Source organism: Varanus komodoensis, unplaced genomic scaffold (assembly GCF_004798865.1).
Source record: "Varanus komodoensis strain SLA01 unplaced genomic scaffold, ASM479886v1 scaffold51, whole genome shotgun sequence".
Lineage (NCBI taxonomy): Eukaryota > Metazoa > Chordata > Lepidosauria > Squamata > Varanidae > Varanus > Varanus komodoensis.
Window position 1 is genome coordinate 2,855,741 of NW_025336100.1, and position 21,945 is coordinate 2,877,685.

Below are 21,945 nucleotides of genomic sequence, written 5' to 3' on the forward strand. Positions count from 1 at the left end.
AGTCATAAATCCTTCCCTCTTTCCATCGTACTTGGGAGGAGGCTCTACTGGGCAGCGTTTCAACTTTATCTCCGAAGTCTGTGGGGAGGGGGCACCGCCACCATTGCTGCTGCTGCACAAAGCGAAGCAACTTCTGCACACAGATTGTTTGTTTGTTCGTTCGCTGCTGTAGCTTCGGCCCTCAAAAGGAGGTTCTCATCTTGAAGTGTTTTGTACTCCGGGGGAAGTGAAGGTGGAGCTGCAGCCTCCATTAGTAAAACGTTCCAAAAAAGAAAACAACTTCACCTGGCTGTGTGAGTCACGATGCTCCTGTGGATGCTGGAGTGCGGAGAAAGGAGGGGGCAAGCTGTTGTGAGGTCGTAACTCATGTCCCCAATTACTTGCACAGACGCAGGCAATAAAAACTAAAGACCTTTATTCCAAACGACTACAAGATTTATGTTTATGACAGATAGTGTAGGAGCTACCGCAGAGAGCTCTAAGCAACACAATTGCCCCCTCCTTTCTGACCTCTCTAAGATTTGTCACGTTGACCTCAATCTCATACGTCCCTCTCCAGGGGGGTTGGACAAACTTCTTTCTCTCCTTCTCTGTTCTAATTGGTCTAAGCGTCGAAGTCTCCGCCTCAGTTGGGCACTTTCCATGACAACCGACTCCCCTTCCTGATTTCCAGGAACTCTCTCAAAAACTTCAGAGTCAGGTGGTGGGGGGGGCTGTTTGTGCCATGGGCACCAAGTATAAATCTCCCTGCTCTAAAGCCTGATCCTCACTGGGGGCTTCTGGCCCTCTTTTGCGTGCTAACGCTTCCCCCAAGTCGTTAGGCATGACATCATCATTCAGGGCAATCAAGGCAGTCTCCTTCCTGAACCCTGGACTGAAACCCAGTTAAAATGGGTCCACTTCTTCCAAGAGTGCCTGGAACTGTCTGGCCACCAGTTGCTCCAGTATTGTGCTCAAAAAGGGAAGGTTTTCTACTGGTTAGTAGTTGGCAACAATCCCTGGATCCAGGGTCAGCTTATCATGGCCTCCTTTAAAGAGGCTGGTACTATCCCCTCTCTTAAGGAGGCATTAACAGCCTCCTGGACCCAGGGGTGAAGCCTCTTTTTGGATTTCTCAATGATGCATGATGGGCAAGGATCAAGAGGTCATGTGGTAGGATAAACAGAGTGAAGCACCTTGTCCACATCCTTGGGCTGCAGTAATTGAAACTCATCCAGCAAAATGGGGCTAGAAGACTGTGCTCTGGATATATCCCTAGATTAAACTGAAGCAATTGTGGAATCCAACTCATGGCAGATCTGAGCAATTTTTTTCACAAAGTGTATGGCAAATTCATCACAGTGAGTTGCTGAGAGTTCTGGAGTCTCATCTGGTGAACTAGACTGCAGGAAACCTCAAAACATTCAGAATAATTCAGCTGGACGGCATTTGTGAAGAACCAGTACAGGTGGCAGAATCCTGTCGTTTTGCTACCTTTATCACCATGGAATAGGCTTGATAATGAGCTCTAAGTTGTAATTGGTCAGACTTGTCATGAAATTTACTCCACTTACATTCTAGCTGTCTTCTCACTTCATCACTCTAAGCTCTGGTGTATACCATGGAGCCCACCAGGTTCTGTCAGGATGGAGAGGGCACTTAGGTGTGATTGTGTCATCCACCCAGGTCATCTTCCTGTGCCACAGGGTTACCTGGACTTCAGCAGGAGCACTTACTATATCAGCTGGATATCCGTTCCAGAGCTTTCTGGAATCCATCAGTCTCCAAGGCTGGACCATTCTAATATGCCCTTCACCCTTGTGGAGGGAGGAATGGGACAACAGTCCAAATCTCTCCATGAAGTGATCTCACCATGACAGTGAGGTTAAACTTATCTCCTCCAAAACTGAACCATCATCTTACAAGTCCATTGAAAAAACGAGGTTGAGAGTGTGGCCTTTTTCATGCATTTGGCTGATAACATGCTGAGACAGCCTCATGGTTGTCATGGTGGCCATGAAATCCTAAGCCACTCCTGATAAGGCAGTTTCAGCATGGACATTAAAGTCCTCCAGAACTAGCATTATAGGAGTCTTCAACACCAGGTCTGAGACTACTTTTCTTAAGTGAGGTAGGGAAACTGCTGGACAACAGGGTGGATATACCAGCAAAATCCTCAGTCTGACTCAAGAACCCAACGCCAGATAAAGACAGTCAAGACCAGATCCTGAGGAGACAAGAAACCTGGAGGGTATTAATGAGATAAATGGAGGCCACTCCCCTTCCCCAGCCCTCCAGGCAATGTTGGTGCTGTATCAAGGGCTGAGGTGGGCATTGCTGAGAAAGAAGAACATGTCTGGCCTCTTCCACCCAGGTTTTGGGGGCATTCATGTATACACACTTATAATTTGTTGCCACAACTGAGTTTAAAAATGTCTTGTTTCTTGGTTTTCAAGTTGGGGAAACACCTCCCACTGAAGTGGAACATAGATTATATCCCTTTAAGTCAGATGCGAGGAATAACCCACTTTTGCTCCATCTCTAACCAAGATGAGAACAAATAGCCTTGTTCTTAGGTATATATGTTAATTTTCCCCTAAACAAGCCATGTAAATAAGCCCATCATGGTTACAGTCATAGAATCATTGAATGGTGGAGTTAGAAGGGGCCAGAGGGCCATTGGGTCCAACCCCCTGCTCAGTGTAGGACAGGAGTTAAACCATCACTCTCAGATGGTCCTTTTCCTCAGCCAGCATGGGATTGCATGATACTTTTTATTTTCCTTATTTTACTAGCCTGCTGTCAGACTGACAGAGAAAGGATAGGGCAGTTTTCCTTCTTCCACAAACAGCACAGAAGCCAGGCAAATAAGTGGAAGAGATCCATTCCTCATTTGCCAGCCTGCATACTGTTCTGCATGAAATTCCTGGTTGCACTGGTTATGAGGCAAGTTGTTAATTACATGGCTGTTACACTTATTTAAATTTTGGTGGAGAGCACATTGGTTTCACTGGAATGAAATAATATTTTCTATTGAAATTGTATCAAGAATATTGGTCAACTTGTTTTGTTAGGCACACTTCAGTTACTTGGATACTGAAGTCATACTGATTTCTCATAGGAAGAATTTTTCTAGTAGTTGAATATCTTTTATATTGATAATGCCTTTCTATTAAATATAATTATGATTTTAGAGCAGGTTAATGGTTTCTGAGGTTTCAATGACATAACAGAATGCTAAAACATCATATTAAGATGGCTTCTTTTTCATCTAGGCCCTTCAGTTACTTCATTCATTTCCCATTGATACACGATTAAAAGATGGTAGTAAGTACAGTATATATTTAAATAAATATTGATTTAATGTATCTTATTTCATTTAATTGCTTTTAAGATTCAGTTTGTTTTCTTTTGAATTGCCAGGTTTGTTTTGGCAGTCACCAAAGAGGCCACCTTTTCCAATACAATTTGACTTCAATGATCCACTGTAAGTAAATGAGTATCTCTTTAGTTTTCATTATAGTGAAGCAAGAAACTATATATGGTAAATCTGTGGATTTATAGAACCAATCTAATGCAGCATTGAAATACAAGTATTTTATCAGGCATTCAGGCCTCTTAAGGTCTTTAGAATGATCTTTGACTCTTCTGTTCTAAAATCCATCTTCATTAATAATATGTGGGTGGAGTGATTCATTCTGGTTCCTGACTCCTAGCAGAGCAGAGCAAGTTGCCCCAGCTGGTCTAGGGCCTCTGGGATACAAGCAGCCAAGCTTCCAGGGAGCGAGCAACCAGAACAAACAAACAGGAGTCTGGGGGAGGAGTTCGGCAGGGGAGTCAAGGGGGAAGTCCCTAATATTTTTCCACCCTTTGTTTCTCTTCTTTATTTCACCCTTACCCCCACCCTGTGCGCACACACACACACACTCGCACACACTTCTCTTCTTCCTTGTAACATACTCCTATTTACTAGTAGGACTGTGTTGCTAACCTTTAGTGAAGATATTCAGAGCACCAGTTGTCACAACAGTTCCTGCAAAGTCAGAAACACTAAGGTTGCACAAACAATGGACTAAGGAGACTCCGCAATGGTGATGGCCTGCAACAGCTGCATACTAAGAGCTCTGATAGAAGAAAAGGTGAGAGCACTGGAGCAGCAAGTGTCCATTCTCCAGATAATAAAAGAAAACTAAGGGTTTTTAGACAGAGTGAAGGATCTGCAACAGCTAAGTGTAGTCCAGAAGCAAGAAGAGCATCAGCAAGCTGAAACAGCAGAAGAGAACCTTGAGAGACAGGAAAAGGAGGAAACTCCCTGGAGCAGGACGACAGACACAAAAGACCTAGAAAACACTGCACCAGTGGAACTCTCAAACTGCTTCAAGTTCTTCATCATGGTCTCTGTGCATCACACACATGGGTGCTGTGCCTGGCAGTGCCTATATTCGGTAAGGTTCTCAGCTCATTAGGATTTTTGGTGGGAACCCAAACTTCCCTCCCTCTCTGTATAAATAGGCTGGGCCTGCTGTCTTGTCAGTCTGTTTTCGATTGCTGTTCACTGTGACTTGGGTTTCTCTTACTGCTTTCGCTTTTTTCTCAAAAAACTACCAATTTCTTATCTATCTTTTGAAAAATTTCTCACCTTCACTTCTTCTAAAACCTCTTTACTGCCTCACCATCTTTTCTTCAACCACCTTTTTAAATTCCCCCTTCCCTGCTTCTACATCCCCTCACAATTTTTTTTTAAAAACTACCTATTGCCTACTCTTCTTATCTCAACCCCTTCTTTCTTCTTGATGGCACAGCTTTCTGCTTTTAGAAAGTGTGCACGGTGTGGAGCAAAAATTTCTTCTACAGACAGCCATATGCTCTGCCTACTTTCTTTTGGAGAGGGGCCATTGAGTGGACAAATATGTCCACTGTTAGGCTTTTACTGCAGAGCTCTAGTGGCTATGAAGGAGGTTACCTCTGAAAAAACTACCAGTCCTCCTGCTCCTGAAGAAAGTGCCCCTGTGCACTCACCTGCAGCTTCTCAGCTTGCTTCAAGGAGTTCCAGGACTGAAGAAAAATGTCCCAAATGGTCTTATTGTCCTAGAAAACAGAGAAAAGAAAGCAAAAAGACCAAACAATCTGGGAAAGAAAAATGTCCCAGAAAAGAAAAGCCTGAGAAAAGGCAGAAACGACATCATTCCACTCAGAAGGACGTGGAATATCAACTTGAGATGGAACTGTTTGGTTCACCTGTACCAAAACAACCTCCGTTTCAACCCCCATCGGTATGGGCAAGTCCGAGACTATCTCCATGCTCTCATCCCAGCCTGTCACCAAGATTGTGTCCATGCTTGTGACACAGCCCACCTGGTCTCCACAGACATGAGATAGCCTTACCTACATCTATCTCGGAAGGGGAGGTTCGTGAATCCCCGAATTGCTCACCACAGCAATCCAAATTGTTGGTACAGATGACTCAAGTTTCACCAGCACAAGTCCAATGTCCTCCCATACCAAGTCCATATGAACTACAGTCAGCCGAAGCTTCTCCAGGTTCGACCCACAGATCCAACAATGCCTTCGAACCAGAGATCTCTTGGTATGGAAGAGACTGGTACTGGATGTCCTCTCCATATCCATGTTGCCCACCCAGATATATACAGGATTATATTCCACCTTATGGGTTCCTATACCCTCCAGCTCATTCTTGACATCAGCCACAACAACAGTCAGATTTACCATCTACTTCTGGAGAGGTGACCGCTGTTCCCTGAGCAACAGAATATCTATCTCTGGCTCATTCCTCCTCTTCTATTACGGCATATATCAGACTTTGACAGATACTGCTGAGGCAGTTTCCACCTTGCCTGAGAATATTGTGTCACCACAAGGTCCAGGATTGCCCAGGGAGAGCATGGGACAGTTCTCTGAACAGATTGTTCGTATGGCAACATTCTTAGGTATCAATGTTCAACATACTGAACCGGGACAAGATACCATTTACAATGTCATCAGGACAAAGGACATGGTCCCAGTGGCTCTCCCTTTTATTCCTATGCTATGCCAGGTGATGATGGAATCGTGGGAACTGCCAAATCATCTGCATCTAACTTTGTAGTACCCTGAGAGCATGTATACGGTGAGGGAACAGAACATCATCCCCAACTAAATTTGATTGTTATCAAATCCACTAAGGGCCATCAGAATCAAGAACATACTGCACTGACCAACCATGAAGGCTGGAAAATTAACATGATGTCTCACCATATTTACTCCGCCATGGGACTTGGACTCAGAATTTCTAATTATGAAGCCATGATGGGACATTATCAGTTTTCTTCTGTGGCAAAAAATGGAATCCCTCCCTTCTGTTCTTCCAGAGCAGCAAAGAGACCTGGTGAGAGGCTTCATTGGCGAGGTGATGCAACTACCCAAGCAACAACTGACAATGTTGAGGCATCATGTAGATTGCAAATCAAGAACATTTGTTGGTGTGGCTGCCCTTAGACAACATGCATGGTTGAGAGCTGGAAACCTGCTGCAGGAAACTAAGTGGATCAAGAATATGCCTTTTGATGGTGCTGGTCTCTTCCATTTGAAGATGGACAAAAGGCTAGATACCATCCACAAAGCAAGACTTAAGGTTCATACAATGATTTTGTAAGTGGTCATGGAAGCGGCAATCCCAATATCGCCCCTTCCAACCTACACAACAAGACTACCTCATGGGGCATCAGCAATATGGTCAGAGACCAACTGACCCCACTGTACCAACACTCCTTAGTAGCAACAGCCTAAAAAGAGGCTTGATACCGACAAAAGCCAACAGTGACAGGCAGTGTGAATTAGTCCTCACACTTCTCCACCATTCCCATTTGGGAATCTATCACATTCCAAGGACCACAGAATATTGGGATTCTCCTTCCCACAGTCTTACAGCCTGGGGAGGGGGAATTTGACATCAAATCCTTCTTCATCCTCCACCTCTCACAGCTGTCATGAAAAGAGTCATGTTCTTTCTCAAGTTGTAACAGAATTATTTGATGATTTTGAGAGGGTGAATAGAGGTTTTCCTAGGGGAGGGGAGGGGAGGGGAGGGGAGGGGAGGGGAGGATCCATAGAATCCTATGGTCTTTGTTGCCTGTCCCCACCCAAAGCTAGTACATGATCTTTATGGCTTCAATAGTCTTCCTAGGGTGTTAGTTTTTTTGTTTTGGAGGAACAGGAAATGCCTGTTTCCCCCCCACCCACCTTGCATTAGTCTAGCAGGTCATAGAATTGTTAGAATCCTCTGAACTTTCATCTGATGGTCAGCAATCCCATAAGGATTGTGCCCTAAATTAAGCAAAGTACAGATCTATTCAAAGGCAAGTTTGTTTTCTATTCCTTCAGCTCTTCTGCTTGATGAAAAATACCCGCTGCTTCAGTTTTCCCCTACTCTTAATATGTTTTTCAGGAAAGTGGAATGATACCTTGCTTTTTTCCCCAGGCACTACAGCTTCATACTGAGTACAGCAAAACTATTTGCAGTTGTTTACTGTGTCCCTTTTACAGAAAAGGTAAGCCTTTAAATGGGGGACTGAATCCTTGCACTGTAAACCTTTTTCTGTGGATTTTTCAAAACACTTTGAAATGTCAAGCATGTTTATGACAGGTAAAAGCAAAGTATACTTCAGAATCCAGGTTTCCTCAAAACCCTGTGTCCAGATACTCCTTGAATCCATTCTGAGTCAAATAACCAATGGAGCAAAGCTCAGGGAACCAAGGTTCAAGGTGGATGCCAGGAAGTATTTTCTGACAGTTAGAATCCCAAGGGTATGGAACGGGCTTCCACAGGAGGTGGTGAAGCCCCATTGGTAAGGGTGTTCAAAGATAGGTTGGATATGCACATGGTAGGCATGCCATGAGCAGAGCTGGCTGGGGCCAGGGGTCAGACTAGATGGACTGGGAGGCCCTTTCTTTGCTTCTGTGTGTATATGTTTAACCCTCAGCTGCCCCTCCCCAATTATCTCTCATTGTTCCTGATATTTTGTATTTTCGCTTGCAGTATCTTTCTGCAAGAAAAGTTGCAATCTAATCTGTAGTTTTGCCTAAATCACTGAAATTTGCATTCTCTTCCTTAATAAAGCACTTGCAAAATGTGAAAGAAAAATTTTGTATATGTGTATTTATGGATTTAATATGAAAGCAACAAAGCTTTGCATTTGTCTTTCCATAATTATTACATTTTGTTCACTTGCATTTTTTAAAAAATGAATTGTGTCTGGAACATGTACAATAGCTGTACAAAGTTCAGAAGGCATAGAAATATTTCTAGGGAATGTTCCTCAGCCACACTCGGATATGTTCTAGATTCATGTCATGGTTTTTGGAAGTAAAAGTTCTGCTAATAACTGTGGAGATGGCATTGTAAACAAGATTAAGTGAATTTTAGTAAAAATAATAATAATGTGAATACTTCCTGTTACCTTGTTGATTCTTTGTGTCCAACCTTTTTGTTTACTTTATGCTTACTGTTGAGGAGCAGAGTTTATTTATCAATACAAGCTTTTATATACCATCCTCCATAGCCAAGTTGGCTCTCATAATGGTTTCAAGAAGTATGGTTGTCCTCAGTTTATAATAGGTATCACTTTTATACAGGATATGGCAGAAGAAAATATTTGGAAGATAATTTCTGATTTGAAGGTTCAAGAGTTTCAACCTTCTAACAAAGTAAGATCAGCATCTAGATAATATACCTTTTCACATTACCATTTGATTATTGTTATGCACATGCATTTGTTAGAGGTTTTTTTGAGCCTGGTTCCAAGTTTCCCAATATCATTGTAATAATTGCCATGAACATATTCAGTGATTTTAGGTTATCCTCTTTGTTTTCACCTCGGCTGTCTAATTTCACTATTGTCCTACCATTTTAAATTATAAGAATTAAGACAAGATAATTTATTTATTTATTCATTTATTTATTTATTAAAACATTTCTATGCCGCCCCTTGCCGTAGCCTTGGGGCGGCTGACAACATAATAAAATACACAATAAATTAAAACAATAACAATTAAAATATATACATTGGAATAAAATAAGCCGCCCTAGCCAAATAAAATTCAATGATATTAACATTTAAAATGCTGCTTTAATAAAAAGGTCTTCGCCTGGCGCCGAAAAACAAATAACGACGGCGCCAGGCAGGATGTATTGAATGTTTTAAATCATTCTATGAATACCTATTGTATTACTATTGCCATTATTTGGCCTTCCCAAAGTTTGTTTAGGTGCCACTGAAATGGAGATAAGAGCTTGAGTAACTTAATTTAAAAGACAACAAGCACACATTAGAATTAAAAAAAATTAAACTGTTCTGTCAGTGTAAATTAAAAGCTCTTCTCCTTCCCTACAGAAAGTTTTTTGGGAAAAAAAATATTGGAAGCATGCATTTTAAATTGGAGGCATGCCAGACATATTTACATAAAGTCCTTGATTATGGTGTTTTAAATATACATACAAAACTTTCATAAGGTTTGCAATTTTGGAGCCAGTTTTTGCTAATATTGTGCTGTTGGTTTTAGACAGAAGGAATAAGCTGCTTTGATATCCCTCCGAAATACTTAGATACTACCAAAATTGTTTCTTTCTGTAAAAGCTCCAAGTTGATTATACAAGATGGGGCAAGCATTGCAGCCAATCTACATTAATAAAGTAGACTTGTGTACAGAAAAATGCATGTAGTAAGATTTTGTCTATTTACCATTCATGTTCACAGGTTGTACAAACAGACGAAACAGTGAGGAAACCAGATCCTATTCCAGTAAGCAGCGAGGATGAGAGGAATGCTGTTCTTCAGTTGGAGACTGCCATATTGGCTAATGCAGCTACAAAAGGTGAATATTAGTGCTTAGAGATATTACCCTTTCTAACTCAAATAGAACCACTCAAGGCAGTGCAGTAAGAATAAGCACATTAATTATAGAGCAGAATGAAAATACTGCGAACAAGCAGCAGGTAAAAATACAAAAAAAGGCTGCGGCGCGGGGTGGAAACACTAAAAAAGAACAGAGTGAACAGGAGAACATTACTCATAACCTACACTGGGATGGCCAAACTTGGAAGAGCCACATATGGTAAATGTCAGATGTTTGAGAGCTGCAAGCAGGCAATTATGGGCAGTGGCGGCAGGTGGCAAGCAGGTGCCCATAGGTAGCAGGTGGTGAGTGGCAAGTGGACACCTGCAGCAGCAAGTGTGGAGCCACAAAATAAACTTAAAGAGCCACATGTGGTTCCTGAGCCTCAATTTGGCAACCCTTGATCCTAGTAGACCAAAGACCTGCCTGAAACAAAGCTTTTTATGATGGCAGAATCCCATGAGAGAGTATCAGCTGTATCTTACATAGGAGTGAGACTTGTAAGTGTGGCTCTCTTAGTAACTTTAGTGGATGGGCAAGATTATACAGGAGAAGACTGTTGTTTAGGGTACCTGATCACAAATTGTTCAGTGCTTCAGAGTAATTACCAACACCTTGAATAGTGTCTGGAAACAGACCAGTAACCACTGCAGGTAATATGTTGCTGGAACCAGTTGCTGGATCCAGAAAACCCCATGCTGAGTATGTTATAAATATCTAACCTTGATGTAGCCAATGTATGTATGGCAGGGCCACATCTCTTTTCCCCAGGAATGGAATCAGTTTGTCAAAACTTGGCCAAAGTGCTCCTGGCTACAACTGATACTTGTGCACCCAAGAACAAGGCCATATTAAAGGAGCACTTCCAAACAACAAGCTTGTTTTTTCAAGGACAGTGTTAAACCTTTCTGGAATGGGCTCAACTCCAAAGACTGATTAGATTGTTTATGCTGTATTAGAGATTCATAGTTTGATCTATACTAAAGGTTCAGGATGAATAACAATCTTTTCAACAAAGTTTTTGCCAATGTTATATTAAGGCAAGGCATATCTCTTTAGGAAAAGCTGAGAAATGTCTCCATTCTGTGGGGTAATAGCTTTCTTTACAATATATTCCCTTCTGCAGAAAAATTCAGTCCCAACTGCCTTGAGGGAAATGAAAGTAACCATTTATTGAAGTAAAATAGCCAAGAATCCCAAAAGAATTTTGACTTTTATTTCTGAACAGATGACTTACAAATGAAGGAACTTACTTTTGAAAAGGATGATGACAGTAATGGGCACATAGACTTCATAACAGCAGCTTCCAATTTGCGAGCCAAAATGTATAATATTGAACCAGCAGACAGACTCAAAACAAAACGGATTGCTGGAAAAATTATCCCTGCCATTGCAACTTCTACAGCAGCTGTCTCTGGTTTGGTAAGTGAGGATTCATTTTTCCTGTCTTGAACATAAAATTATGATGAATACTAATTTCCCTGTTATGGCTAGAAAAGCCAAAGGTGAATAGACAGAAAGGAACTGTTTTTCTTATTACTTAGATTCCCCAACTCATCATGGGATAAGGAAGCAGTTCTCTTTTATCTCTTGGTCCTGTTTTGCTTCTGAGGAAGTGATGTCTTAGCTGTACAAATGAGGTGGTAAAAATGTATGAGGCCATGTTATGCTGTATTGGGAAAATTGGCAATATCAGCTATATTATGGAATAAATCTTTATGTGGTTGTTGCAAAAAGTAGAAGCCATCTCTCTTTTTTCTTATTGTAGTATAAGTGCTTTCCTGAATACAAGTCTGGCTTGAAATGTAATAAATAATTGCATGCATGTATGCAACTAATTTGCAGATTGTGCTTACTTATAATAAACTATACATATATGGAACAGTTACTTGAGACTGACTGCACATTATTTTCACCTGAATTCATTCCTAAAAGTAGCTTCTGGAGAGGAAGCTCACCAGCATGAAGTGATTCTTTGTGTTAAAGCAGGGGTGCATGGGTCAGAGGTGATGCTGTCTAGGGGGCTGCAGAGTCATCCATGCATGAATTCCTTCCATTGATAAGTGGAATTTTGGAGGAAGGAACAGAAAGACCAATCTTGAGGGAGGCAATGGTCTTTTGGGAGGCTTAAGATTATGCACCCCTGGGCAAATGGAAAGACCTACTTGGATGCCTGATACTTGTATCCTCTCGATGGGAATGCAGGAAATGTTTCCTGCAAAGGGGGGGGGGGCAGGAGGGAAATCACATGTTCACTCAGAAATGTGTGTATTAAGGCAATGGTGGGCAAAGTCTGAAGACTGTTTTACCTCTTCCCCCTCCTCCAGGTTCACCCCCACCTCTGCAGCTGAATTCACTGCTTCATTTTGTAGTGTAACAGAGAATCTGGTGGTGAAAGAGGAACAGGGTGGAGGGCACCAAGGAACTCATTGGGGATGTATAGCCTGCCCCTGAAGGTCTCCTGAGATACTCCTATCTTTGGACATCTGATTCCTATCCAAAAACTGACTGTTTTGTGGCTTATCATTCATGCTGCATATTGTATAGATCAGGATATGCCAAAACTTCTATAGCTGTATAGTTATGGTAAGGCATTTCAGAGTTTTTACAGCTTCTACATTTCTTCCTTTCCTGTAGGTTGCTTTGGAATTGATCAAAGTAGTTGGTGGCTACCCTTTCCAAGCATATAAGAACTGCTTTTTCAACCTGGCTATACCAATAATTGTCTTCACACAAACAACTGAAGTAAGAAAAACAAAAATAAGGTAAATAGGATGAATTAAGGGATTAAAATAAGATATGCTGTAAGCAAGAAAACTCAAAGCCTTTATATAGATTGAAGTATGACTAAACAACTGGACAAATTTTAAGAAATTCTCATTGCTTATTATTTACTCTCCTGAGTTGGAAGGTGGGAGGCAATTGCCACATTTGGGATTGCACCTCTTTTTGGCTGCAGGTAAGTCACCTGCCATCTCTGAAAATAGGAATTCATAGATAGATTCCTACCTGTTGCAATACTCTGACTTTAGAAGCCTATTTATCATCTTCCTACACTTCAAAGTACTGATAATATCAAATGATTGAAAACTGTTTTACAATAACATGCCTCTGATACAAAGTATTTTTCATTTTTATTCTGTGACAGAAATGGGATATCTTTTACAATCTGGGATAGATGGACTGTTTATGGGAAGGATGATTTCACACTTTTGGACTTCATAAATGCTGTCAAAGTAAGAAATTTGCATTAAATACACCATTACAGAACAGATTGTTGGTAATTCTTTTGTCAGATTGCACATTGGTACAGATCATAAAATTTACTGCCTTTCAAGTCATAATTCATCCTGCCAATTCAGATTCATGTTACATCATAGCATATTCAGAAAATATTTGCATACTGAAAACTTGCAAGGTGTATGTGATGTGAAAATGATCACAGTGAACTGAGCTTGCACCTTAAATTTCTAATTAGAACTGTAGAAAATAAACCAATTCAAGTATTTTTTGCATTTGTGTTTCAGGAAAAATACGGAATTGAGCCAACTATGGTGGTTCAGGGAGTGAAAATGCTATATGTTCCTGTGATGCCTGGACATGTCAAAAGACTAAAGCTGACGTAAGTATTAACAATACAGCAAATCTGATAAAATCCAGGTGGGCCTTCAAGATGTCTGAGAGAGAAGTCTTGCTTTACCTATGGTTATGACAGAATGTTTTTGTTTTGTTTTTTTAATTGTGGTTGGTGTAAAGTGTGTCACAGATTACAGGGTTCTGCCAAGACCTCTGTGGTGTATGCCAAATTCACTTGTTCATTGAGGATCAGAAACTAATAGTAGACTGCTTCCAATTTCCTAATGTTGTGTTTCTAACAGTACCTTAAGACCCCAGTGTATTACTGGCATGGCAAGATGAAGACCCTAGTTAAGAGAAGGACTGTAAAGGGAGGATAGTCTGAAATTACCTATCCATTCTTATATAATATTGCCCATCAAATGGAGTGCCAGTGTGGTGTAGTGGTTAAGAGCATGGGACTGGGACTCAGACGACCTGGGTTCTAGTCCCCACTCAGCCATGGAGCCAACTGGGTGACTTTGGGCCAGTCACAGACTCTCAGCCCAACCTACCTCACAGGGTTGTTGTGCGGATAAGATGGAGGAGGAGATGTAAGCTGCCTTGAGCCCTTTGTAGGAAAAAGGCAGGCTATAAATCGATAAATAAATAAATAAAATGCCATTGCTGTATCTCCCTCACTGAACAGCAGTACTGTGTTCTTCCCAGTCATATCCCCTGTTCAGGCACCTAACTAACAAGCAAATGAACAACCAACATAACAGAATAAAATGAAATCAGAATACTTAACTAATTAATAGTGTCTGTCCGATCTCCAGCACACTCGCAGGAGAATTTTAACAATTCAAAGGATGAAACTGCTTGTGAGACAGTGCGGCCACACACTGTCCTGGGACTTAGCCAAGGGAGGCAGTAGAAAAGATTAGCCAAAGGGCTGGTGGAGATGTCTGCATACCAGTCATGGGAACAATGGGGAGTTACAGCCCACAGGAGGGGATGTTGAAATGAAAGATCTTTCCAATGGAGAGATCCTTCAGAGGTAAACAGGGTGGCACTAGTGAGAAGCCCAATTAGAGGCACAATGGGTGGATTGGAGGCATGCTCATTTCCATAGTGGACCTCCTCCAAGGTTGAGATGCAGATGGGTTCATAAGGTGAGCTTTGCAAAACGAGCAGTAGATAGGCTTCAACATACTACATTGTGTATGCTCAGACACTTTCGAGAAACAATAAAGATTATTAAGCAAAGAAATGGTTTGAAATTGGTGTTGGTCAGAGGGATAACATGGCTCACAACAGTATCCTCCCCAAACAGTCATTCTTCCTGTTAGCATCACAAATTCATAAGAACACATAAAATCAAATCGAATTCCTTAGGTATTCAGACTCATTTCCCTTTCCTGAGGAGGAAATGGTCTGGGGAACAGTCTTCTTTCCAGATTGGGAAGGCAGTCCTAAAGGATTAAGGATTCTCTCTGTCCACTGGAAAATTACTGCTTTTTAAAATATTCTTATTAACACTTTTCAAAATGTGCTCTAATGATGTCCCTGCAGGTCTGTTTTTCCTTATAATAGAAGGCTTGCCTGATCCAAGGTTGGCTGCATCTTAAAAATTCTATCTTGAATTTGTTTCTAGTCTTCCAGGAATACTTCTTGTGTTGTGTTTGTAGCTTCTTAATACAATGTATAATTCTGTACATAAATCCTGTCTTGTAGGATGCAAAAACTTGTGAAACCAACAGCAAATAAGAAATATGTCGACCTCACTGTATCATTTGCTCCAGAAACAGATGGTGAAGAAGACTTGCCAGGACCACCTGTTAGATATTATTTTGCCCATGAAAATGATACAGGTTTACTGTAGAGGACCACAGGAAAGGAGAGTAACACCATCCTGGGGTGGAAAGGGAATGGTACTATATACTTGGTGAAGCCTTAATTCAGAAATAGGGGAAGTCAGTGACCTGTTCTAAGAAGCTCTTTAGCAAAGTGGATTTGTAATTTATATATCTAGCATTTTCATAGCTATCTGTATCTAAGGAGAACTTGAAGCTTGCTTGAAAGTATGGTTCATTTTGAAGAAAACACACTTATGTTAACCTCTGTGGGAAGACCAGAATGACAGACTGAAAATCTGTGTAGTAGAAAAGGTGACAGTCAAGATTTGGAAAAATTGCCAATGTCAGCGTTATCAAACTTTTTTTTTTCCTTTGCTTTTCCCCCTGCCCCACTGCATGTTAGCCCAAGTCTAGTTGAATGATGTTTTACTGCAATAATTGTTTGTTCTCTTCTGGAGCAGATTAAATGTTACTTTAGAAGACATTCACAGTGAGAGGAAGCCAACTTATAAAGCTATAATTTTTGTTTTTCTAATAAGTTTTTCTGTTACCTCACCAACCACACCATGTAAAGCAAATGCAGATTGTACTGTAGGCATTTTCATCTAAGAGCTTGGGTTTTCATAGCTGCTTTTTCATACTGCTTTAAAGAAGTTGGATGATTGTTCCTGTGTGGGAAGAGACTGATTAATACCTGGGTCCTAACTGGAAATACAAGTGTCTTGGTTTTGGATAAAATGTGTAAATTGTCATCTCTTTCCCTCAGATATGTCAACTGCCACATTTTCATTTGTCAAGTTGAAGCTTATATTTGGTTGACATTATATGACCTATTCAGGGCCAAAATACACACTTAGCTTGGAGAGCATTTTTAAACCTTGATTTGTCCCAGTCACATAGAAAGCAGTGGATTTGGCCATATTTTAACAGCAAAAGAGGAATATAGCTGAACCAGCCTGCCCACCATTTTCATTCCTGCAGACCCCAACCCTGCTGTGGGGAAATAAGCCTCAGGTGGGAAAAGTGTTTAGCACCTTTTGCTCACATCTCCTTCATTAAAATTGGACACATGGCCCATTCTTTTATAATTAGGGCAGTTCCAGATGTAAACACTCTGTTTTACATTACTGAACTTTATCATCAGTGCTGTTGCATTGCCACCAGTGTTATTTAGTTGTGCATAAGGCCCCTGGTAAAATCCAGATATTGAAGGTTTCATGTACATCAGCCTAGTTCACATGATCACCATAGAACAGTTGCTTGTTTAAACCGCAGTATACACTGAACACTATATGTGTATATGCAGACACACATACACACACGTGTGTGTATACACCATGAACCTGGCACAGCTTGTTATATGATCCATACTTGGGTGGAATGGCTTGTTGCATAGCAAAATGAACTTCAAATATTCCATTACCATTCTGTGGGTTATTTGAGGGATGTTTTCCCTGCCTGACAAGTCATGCTGCCCATATTCAGATGACAGGCCAGGTTGTGGCTGGGTGGGTGATTAGGTAATGATGCTCAGCACATACTATGACTTAAGCAAGTCACTGGCACTTGTTTTAATTCATGGTTATTGTGTGAATAAGCCCACTGTGACTATAGCCAGACATGGTCCTCAATATGCTTGAAGAACATGCTCAACTCTGTTAGGCTGTATTTTCTTGTTTCTGTACTGACTCTTTTAAAACTCAGTTTAAAAGTTTCTTTTAAAAGCTTCTTCATACAAATATGTTTACACTATAATGAGTCCAATTACAGAACAGTTTACAGATATTTCAATTTAAGTAGTCCAATATAGATTTACTAGGAAGGGAGAAATAATTTTGGTTGTAGTTGTTTGATATGAAACAGTGCCTTACAGAAGCATCTTTGGCACATTTTTGCTTCCTTATGCATGTAGCTTTAGCCTACTTCTCTTGCCTCTCCCCCACCAGAGAAAAATTAAGGTGCATGTTTAACTCTTTAAAAAAAATATCATGGCTTCACTCTATATTCCTAAGTACTTTGTCACAAAAGATTTTGTTATATTAATATATTTCTTAAACTTTGTGTTTTTATGCAGTTATGACATATAAGTTGCCAATGTTTCCTTTTCTGTAGGTACTTGAATACCAAAGATGTACTTACCCTTATCAAAATTATTCCATAATTTAGGAATGTAGTAATTCTTTCTAAGTGATGTATCTGCTACCATTTCCAATTTGTTATATTTTAATGGAATTAATTTTGATAATTTGCTAGTTAATTTTTTAAGCAATGAGAGAGCATAGATACTGTGACAGCAGGAGGTAGAGGGACACTGAAGATGTTACTATTCTGGCATATATAGCAAATCACTATTTTGCCTGAGATTTGCTTATCTTTGTGTTTTAAATAGTTTTTTCATAAAGCAAACTATAGTGAGCTTAAAATAGTTTAGATGCTTGCTGGGTAGTAATAAAACAAGGGTTACTGTCATGAATATCCCATGAGAGGTAATTATTAAAAAAAAAACCAATCTGGGTGTGATCATGCTAGCATTTTTTCTCCTTCACAATTACTAATCAGCATTCAAGAGTAGCAACGAGACAGTCTTTGCATTTGCAAAACTGCATTTGATGTCATACATCAGTGGGCTTGAAACTGAAGAACCTTTCCCAGCAAGTCTTCCTTGCAGACATTATTGTATAGAAACATTCAGAATAGTGGACAGAACCAACACAAAAATCTGCCTACCTGTTATATATAGTCTTATCTTGAGGATTATTCTGCTCACAGAGGTAATCTCAAAGAGTGTTTTCAGTTTAAAGATAAAAATAAGGATTCTGTATACTTCCACAGTTTGCATTATCTCTGAATTTATTTCAGTACTTTTTGAAGGAGTGATTTTTATTTGTGTAAAGAATATGATGTATAGTCTAAGCAGTTACCGAAATCTGCTTTTTGTCTTTCATATTAAAAATGTGAAAACATACCACCAAAATGTGCATGGTTTTGTCAATTGTTCAGAATGGAGTATTTTGCAGCATGATTTGTTCATTAGTTTTTTCTCCCAAGGTGGCAGAGTGAAGGCATTTATCTCATTAGTGACAATACCATCTTGGAGGCTTAGGCAGTATCAAATTAGAATACTAACAATGGAGCTTCCCAGCTCCCCTGATGAGTCCTGCCTTACTGGAGCTCATACTTGCTCCCAAAAACAACTCATTAATGCTTAATTATATTTGGGTTGCAAGTAGCTATAAAGCTACTATACCACACACATAATGGAGCCTTTCCCCCAAGCCCCACTTGGTTTTAGGAGGAAAATCCTAATGCTTGGTTGTAGACTCAATGTTGTAGTGAATGCTGATCTCTCAGAATTGTTCCATTCTATCTCAAATCCATTGCTTGGTTCCAAAAGGAAAAGGAGCACATGTTGCTGCTCTGGAACAGTTCAGATCCCAGATGTTTGCTTCGTTTTCTAAGGATACTATTTTTTCCTAACTCCAAGGACAGAAAAATGTTGTCTAGTGTGAACTGTTCTCTCAGATCTTGATTTCTTTTCTACTTCGTGGTCTCTGTGCAATCACACATATAGGCTTGCTGTGGAGCACAAGGCCTCGATTGGAGAAAAACTTCCAAAACATGGCACCATGGAGTGAGTGGGATCCTGGTCCGCCCTATGTGTAGGTAGCATTAGGGGGTGGCTCCCGCCCAGTCCCTCAGTTCCTTTTCAACCGTGCTTTAAGTCGCTTTGGATTGGATCTTCTGCTTGCCACTGACCTGGTTCGCCATCTTCCTTTTTTTGCCCTTCTCTATCTCCTTACTAAAAAAATAAAAAATAAAAAAACCTTTCACCTATCCCTACAGCTTAGAGAGAAGCCCACTGCCTTTCCCTCCTCTCTCCTTGCAGAAAATCTCTCCGGTTTTTCCCTGCTTTCTCTGCCACGTGCACTCCCACTAGAGCCACATGAGCGAGTCCTCTCCACCAGTGCTCCACCTGCACAGCCTGAATGCCTGCCACCAATGAACATTCCATGTGCCTCCTCTGCCTCAGCGAGAGGGGCACATCACTGAGACCTGCCCCCACTGCCAGGTCTTTAAAAAGCAGACTCACTGGCAGAGGGCCTTACTACTGTCAACCCCTCTGAGGCTGATACCCCCCTCCCCCCGCCGAAGGCACCTCCAAGCCTTGCAAGGCTAGGAGAAGACCAGCCTCCCTGGGTGAAGGCCCCTTCAGCACTGCAGCCCCCATGAGGAGGAAGAAGTGCCACGCCATGAAGGATCCTCTCCCCCCATCATTGGAGGCCACCTAGTACGGCCCACGGACCTGGACTCTGGGGCCTTGCTGAAGGCAACAACCGTGGTCCCAGCCCTGGATTCCGCGGATGCAGATGCATCTGCATCCAGGAAACTACCATCTGTGCCCAAAATGCTGCCATCACGTGGCCCGATCATCTTGCCGGCCACAGAAGCCGCTCTCCATGCCTCTAACCCTCAAGAGATCGCCCAAGGCTGTTGTTGCCTGTGGACGATGCTTCTCCCAGGAGCCACCTGTTGCACTGTGTCCCCCCTTGGAGTCAGGGGGGATCATCATCACACTCCCTGGCCTCCTTGTGCTCCAGCTCATCTCCTCCTTTGACCCCACACACAAGAAGGCCCTGCATGGCCAATTTCGACTCCAGCTCCTCAGAGGCCCATGCTCCCCGCACCTGCCTGAAACTCCCGGCCTCCCAACGCAGGCCCTGCTGCGAACGCCATGCCTGGAGCCCTACCTCTTCCTCAGATGACATGGCTCACTACAAGTGTCGCCAGTGCTGTGGCAGGTCCCCAGCCTCCCTGCCCTAGCCCAGAGTGCATAGCCCTCTGGGCTATTAGGGTGGTATATAAATGCAAATAAATAATAAATAAATGTACAAGACTGCAGGAGCCAATGGGAATGTGCTGGGACCACATGGTGCTCTGAGGAACCAGACCGGAAATGAGTCCACAGCCAAGGCCACCACACTGTTCCAGCCGCGACTCCCCAATCTTGCCGCTGCACCTCCCCCACACAGAGAACTGAGCTGTGCCACCAGCCCTAAGGACCAGCACCTCACCCATTGATGCTGGCCCTGCGAGGACTCTGCACCCACCAATGTGGCCTACACCACGCCTGCGTACCAGTACCGTCACTCCTGCAGCCCTGCTACAGCTCACGGCAAATGTTCACCTGCTGTACATCAGGATCATCAAAGCAGAAGCCACCACTATCAGCATTCGCCTTCAGGGGACACAGGTCAGACTCGGCACATTCTCCCTCCCCCTCAGCCTCCATCCAGTCTTCGAAAGGGCAGGCCCTAGACCAGGACCCTCTCTTTTTCTCCTGCTAAAGGGGGTGGTTTCTCTGACCTTGTCCTTCGTATGGCTGAGGACCTCAGCTTTTAAATGTCCCACCCACCTGAGCCCAAGGCCGGCCCATGCTATGATTGGTGGCAGAGGCCCTTCTCCGGGAACCCTCCGTGAAAGATAATAGGAGGATGAGCACCTGGAGGAGGGCCTTCTCTGCGGTGGCATCCCACTTATGGAATGCGCTCCCCAGAGAGGTCCGCCTGGTGCTGTTGTTATTTGTTTTTTGGCGCCAGGCCAAGACCTTTTTATTTAAATGGAATTTTAATTGTTAATTTATTTATTGTTTTAACTTATTGCCTGGATGTTTCTAGTTTTTATATATTGGTATTGTTATTTATTTGATGGAAGCCACCCCGAGGCTTATGTGAATGGGGCGGCATATAAGAATTCCAAATTAATGAATGATGCCATGGTCTCGGGGGATGCCACCCCAGTGTCCTTCCCCTCCTACCCACACTGCTGCACCCTGCTCAGCAGTCCTGGAATGCCCCTGCTGGGCCACTGCCACCTCACACAGGACTGACTCTGTCTACAGGGTGACCATAATGGCCTTCCCTCTATTCCTCCAGCACCCCAAGCCTAACTCCATCATAGTGGAGTCTATGCAGGGCACACCTCAGGTGAACAGTCCACCCTGGTGAACAAAGGGCACCACCTAAATACCATGGCCAAAAAGATCTACACAGCTGTTGCCCTGGGGTTTTAGGGTCTCTAACTACAAGGCCACCAGGGCCAGGTACCAGCTCTTCCTGTGGGAGAAAATGGGTGCCATGGTGGAGCACCTCCCAGACCACCTCCTGGACATGGTCCGTCTCATAAACATTGAGGTAGAAGACCTCTCTAGGTTCCAGCTGACACCATGGTTCCAGGTTGACACCATTTCAACTGCAACAGCAAGGCCATGATGGGAGCCATAGCCATCATAGGATAGAATTTGATGCTCTGCTGCCCCTTGATTGCGTCAAGACCACTCCTCCATCTCTCGCTCTCTCGGTGGAAGTCCAGGCTCTGCTGGATAAAGGGGCAATAGAGTGTCTCCCCCCTCCCCCATCAGCCCACAGGGGCTTCTACTCCAGGCACCCCAAGCTCAGGCCCCCCGCCTGACGGCCTGGTGGATCACCCCTTGACCGACCCTTATGACTCCCTCCCTTCTACAGTTGCCACCATTCTGCAGACCACCCTAAAACCCTCCACCTGCCACTCTTACCTAGTGAAATGGAGAGCCTTCTCATCCTCTGCCATAGCTGAGGTCCTCGACCCTGTCTCTACCTCCATTGAGCACATCCTGGCCGACCTG

The 21,945-nt window shown here is 42.5% G+C and overlaps 1 protein-coding gene across 3 annotated transcripts in view; it reads left to right on the forward strand.

Moving 5' to 3' along the window:
- Positions 1-18,258, forward strand: part of UBA6 (ubiquitin like modifier activating enzyme 6) — a 125,237-nt gene extending 106,979 nt beyond the window's left edge. For all 3 annotated transcript variants that reach the window (XM_044447392.1, XM_044447394.1, XM_044447393.1), the window contains 10 exons: positions 3,255-3,306; positions 3,403-3,466; positions 7,457-7,526; positions 8,611-8,682; positions 9,732-9,849; positions 11,099-11,292; positions 12,508-12,635; positions 13,019-13,106; positions 13,398-13,492; positions 15,163-18,258. In XM_044447392.1, the coding sequence (XP_044303327.1) occupies positions 3,255-3,306; positions 3,403-3,466; positions 7,457-7,526; positions 8,611-8,682; positions 9,732-9,849; positions 11,099-11,292; positions 12,508-12,635; positions 13,019-13,106; positions 13,398-13,492; positions 15,163-15,310 (1,029 nt within the window). In that variant the 3' untranslated portion in view covers positions 15,311-18,258. The remainder of the gene's footprint in view (positions 1-3,254; positions 3,307-3,402; positions 3,467-7,456; positions 7,527-8,610; positions 8,683-9,731; positions 9,850-11,098; positions 11,293-12,507; positions 12,636-13,018; positions 13,107-13,397; positions 13,493-15,162) is intronic.
- The last annotated feature ends 3,687 nt before the right edge of the window (positions 18,259-21,945 follow it).